The following is a 2,537-nucleotide window of genomic DNA, read 5'->3' as shown; positions in this document are numbered from 1 at the left end:
TGGGTCGAAAGTGGACATAAAACGGACAAAAGTTCGTTTGCTCCCGCACGCTGGATCGTCTGGTTCATTCATGTTATTCTATACGGACGCATCCGGATAGAATGGGGTCGCGCGGCGGAGTTGGCCTTATGATTATGTACTAGTAGTCGTCTTGCCGTACCCCTCAAAAAGAAAGTACGTCTTGCCGCCGAGCGGTTATCCAACCGCGTTCGTTTTTTCGGCATAATCCACCGGTGTTTGATCCAACGGTGTTTGTTTTTTCTGCATAATCAACCGGTGTTTGATACCGCGGGATCCCGCCCCGATCCGCCCGTGGCGAGCTTCATCGCGGCTTCCTTGGCCCCAACGTAAACGCAAACGCCGGGCCTGGCTCGAGCCACGCCACGCCGGGCCGCGCTCCGGTGCCAGCCGTCTATAAAACCAGTGGCCGGCCACTCCCCTTGCCATCCACCATTTGTCCGTCGCCAGTAGCCACAGAATCCATCGACAGAGCCCAGAGAGAGAGACAGAGTACTGCACAGCACACGCCGGCCGTTCCATTTCGCTCCGCCCTCCCGCCTTGCCCCGTTGCTGAGTTCCCGCCGGCTCGCCCGTAGGAGCAGTTCGCCGCCGTTGAAGCACCCTCCCCGGTCGCTCGCCGCCATGAAGGTGCGTGCGTCCGTGATTGCTTGCTGTCGATCGATCGAGCTGCGGGTTAATTTTGTTCCCTTTTGCGGTTCTTGATTGCTGCTTGCTCCGGTTGCTGATTTTGTTTTTGGCTCTTGTCTCATGGTTGCAGAAGGTTGTGCTCAAGCTGGACGTGCACGACGACAGGCACAAGGCCAAGGCGCTCAAGGCCGTCTCCGGTCTCCACGGTACTATCTCTTGACTCATCCCTGTTTCCTCCTGCTCTGCTTCGCCGCACACTAGTAATTATGCGCTCAATTGAAGGCCAGAATTCTCACCCGTATCTCAATTTGGGCTGCCTCAGGCATCGACCAGCTGGGCGTGGACATGAAGGACCAGAAGATGACCATCGTGGGCACCGTCGACCCCGTCGCCGTCGTCGGCAAGCTGCGCAAGCTCTTCCCCGGCGTGCAGATCGTCTCCGTCGGCCCGGCCAAGGAGGAGAAGAAGGACGACAAGAAGGACGCCGGCGGGGACAAGAAGCCCGCCGGAGACAAGAAAGAGGGCGACAAGAAGGACGGCGACAAGAAAGACGGAGACAAGAAGGACGGCGGCGACAAGAAGCAGCAGGAGGCGAAGCCGCCCATGTCCGTGTACCCGCACTACGCCTACGCGCACTACGGCTACCCGCCGCCGCCGCCGCCGCGCTACGTCGTCCACAGCGCCGAGGAGGACCCCAACTCGTGCGTCATCTGCTGATCGACGCCGGCGCCCACCCCCCTTGTACATTTCGTCGCCGTCCTGCCTGTCTTCCTCTGCTGCCGGTGGTTGGTGGTGGCTGCAATCATCAGCCTACCCGGTGCAGCGATCGACGGCGTCGTTTATCCAGTTAGATATACAGTATGACCGTGTAATTACCGGTTGCATCGGCAGCTGCTGTTTGGCTTGTTTTTGGAGAGATGCAGTAGTAGCACATGCATCATGTCTGCTGATCAGTTTGTAGAGCGCATACACGTGAGTGAGAAGAACTATAAAGATGTACTACGTACGTATCACTTTTGAGAGTATAAATTTGAGAATATTACTGCCCAGCTGGTCTCAAAAGTATTGGGAAAGCGTTATACGAGCATCACTAGAATATCCTGCTGTGCTAAAACTCATGAGATTGTATTTCTCATCAAATCGCAATTGATTCCAGTACCTATGATGATTATGATAGGTATATGCTCTTGTGATGATTGTGGGTGGCTGAGATTCTCCCTGTTATTCGGTCTTGTGATGATTGTAGGCCTAATATAGTGCCTCGTTGTAATTTCGGAAACATAAACTCCATTTCGGTTTTCTATTTTGGGGTGGGAGTCGTTGTTGCTCTTAACGGATTGATTATTCACCAGACAGATGCTCATTTTAAAATTACGTGCAACATTAGGTTAAGAAATATAAGGGTGTCTCCATACAAGCTCTGGGGATGCTGTTTTTGCCCCCTTGGATGTCTGCATTGCACCAAAATTCTAGCCTGCGTGGAACTTAAAGCATTGCTAGGCTTAGCTGAGTAGAAACTTCTGAATCAGTCGTTTTCATTTAGTCTGGCTCCAGAACCATCTGCGGCCCTCACCTACACGCCTTGGGAAGTAGGAGAGACGATACCAGACAACCATTATTCCCCACTCCTCTCCCCACGCCACACAAACCCCCATTCACACTCCTCTCCCCTCGCTGCACAAACCCCCCATTGACACTCCTCTCTCACTGCTTCTTCATTAGCGCCGATGGTTACTGATGCTCACCCCACTGCTCGACTCGTTGCCACGCCGGCAACAGCAACCAGGAGTAGTAGGTTGCCTCCTCGATGAAGGTGGAGCTCGTCCCTGCTGAACTGGCGAGGACGCCGAAGGCCCTTTCCCCCATCCCATGAGGCAACCACTGTGGCG

The 2,537-nt window shown here is 54.4% G+C and overlaps 1 protein-coding gene across 1 annotated transcript; it reads left to right on the top strand.

Moving 5' to 3' along the window:
• The first annotated feature begins 437 nt into the window (after window positions 1–437).
• Window positions 438–1,727, top strand: LOC119356979 (heavy metal-associated isoprenylated plant protein 39-like). The gene is made up of 3 exons (XM_037623963.1): window positions 438–648; window positions 779–854; window positions 971–1,727. Exons 1-3 carry the CDS (start codon window positions 643–645, stop codon window positions 1,363–1,365), a joined length of 477 nt encoding a protein of 158 aa, XP_037479860.1. The 5' UTR covers window positions 438–642; the 3' UTR covers window positions 1,366–1,727.
• Window positions 1,728–2,537: the final 810 nt, after the last annotated feature.

This window comes from Triticum dicoccoides, chromosome 2A (assembly GCF_002162155.2).
Source record: "Triticum dicoccoides isolate Atlit2015 ecotype Zavitan chromosome 2A, WEW_v2.0, whole genome shotgun sequence".
Classification (NCBI taxonomy): Eukaryota; Viridiplantae; Streptophyta; class Magnoliopsida; order Poales; family Poaceae; genus Triticum; species Triticum dicoccoides.
Note: the sequence above shows the minus strand (reverse complement) of the source record. Positions and strands in the feature narration are given on the sequence as shown.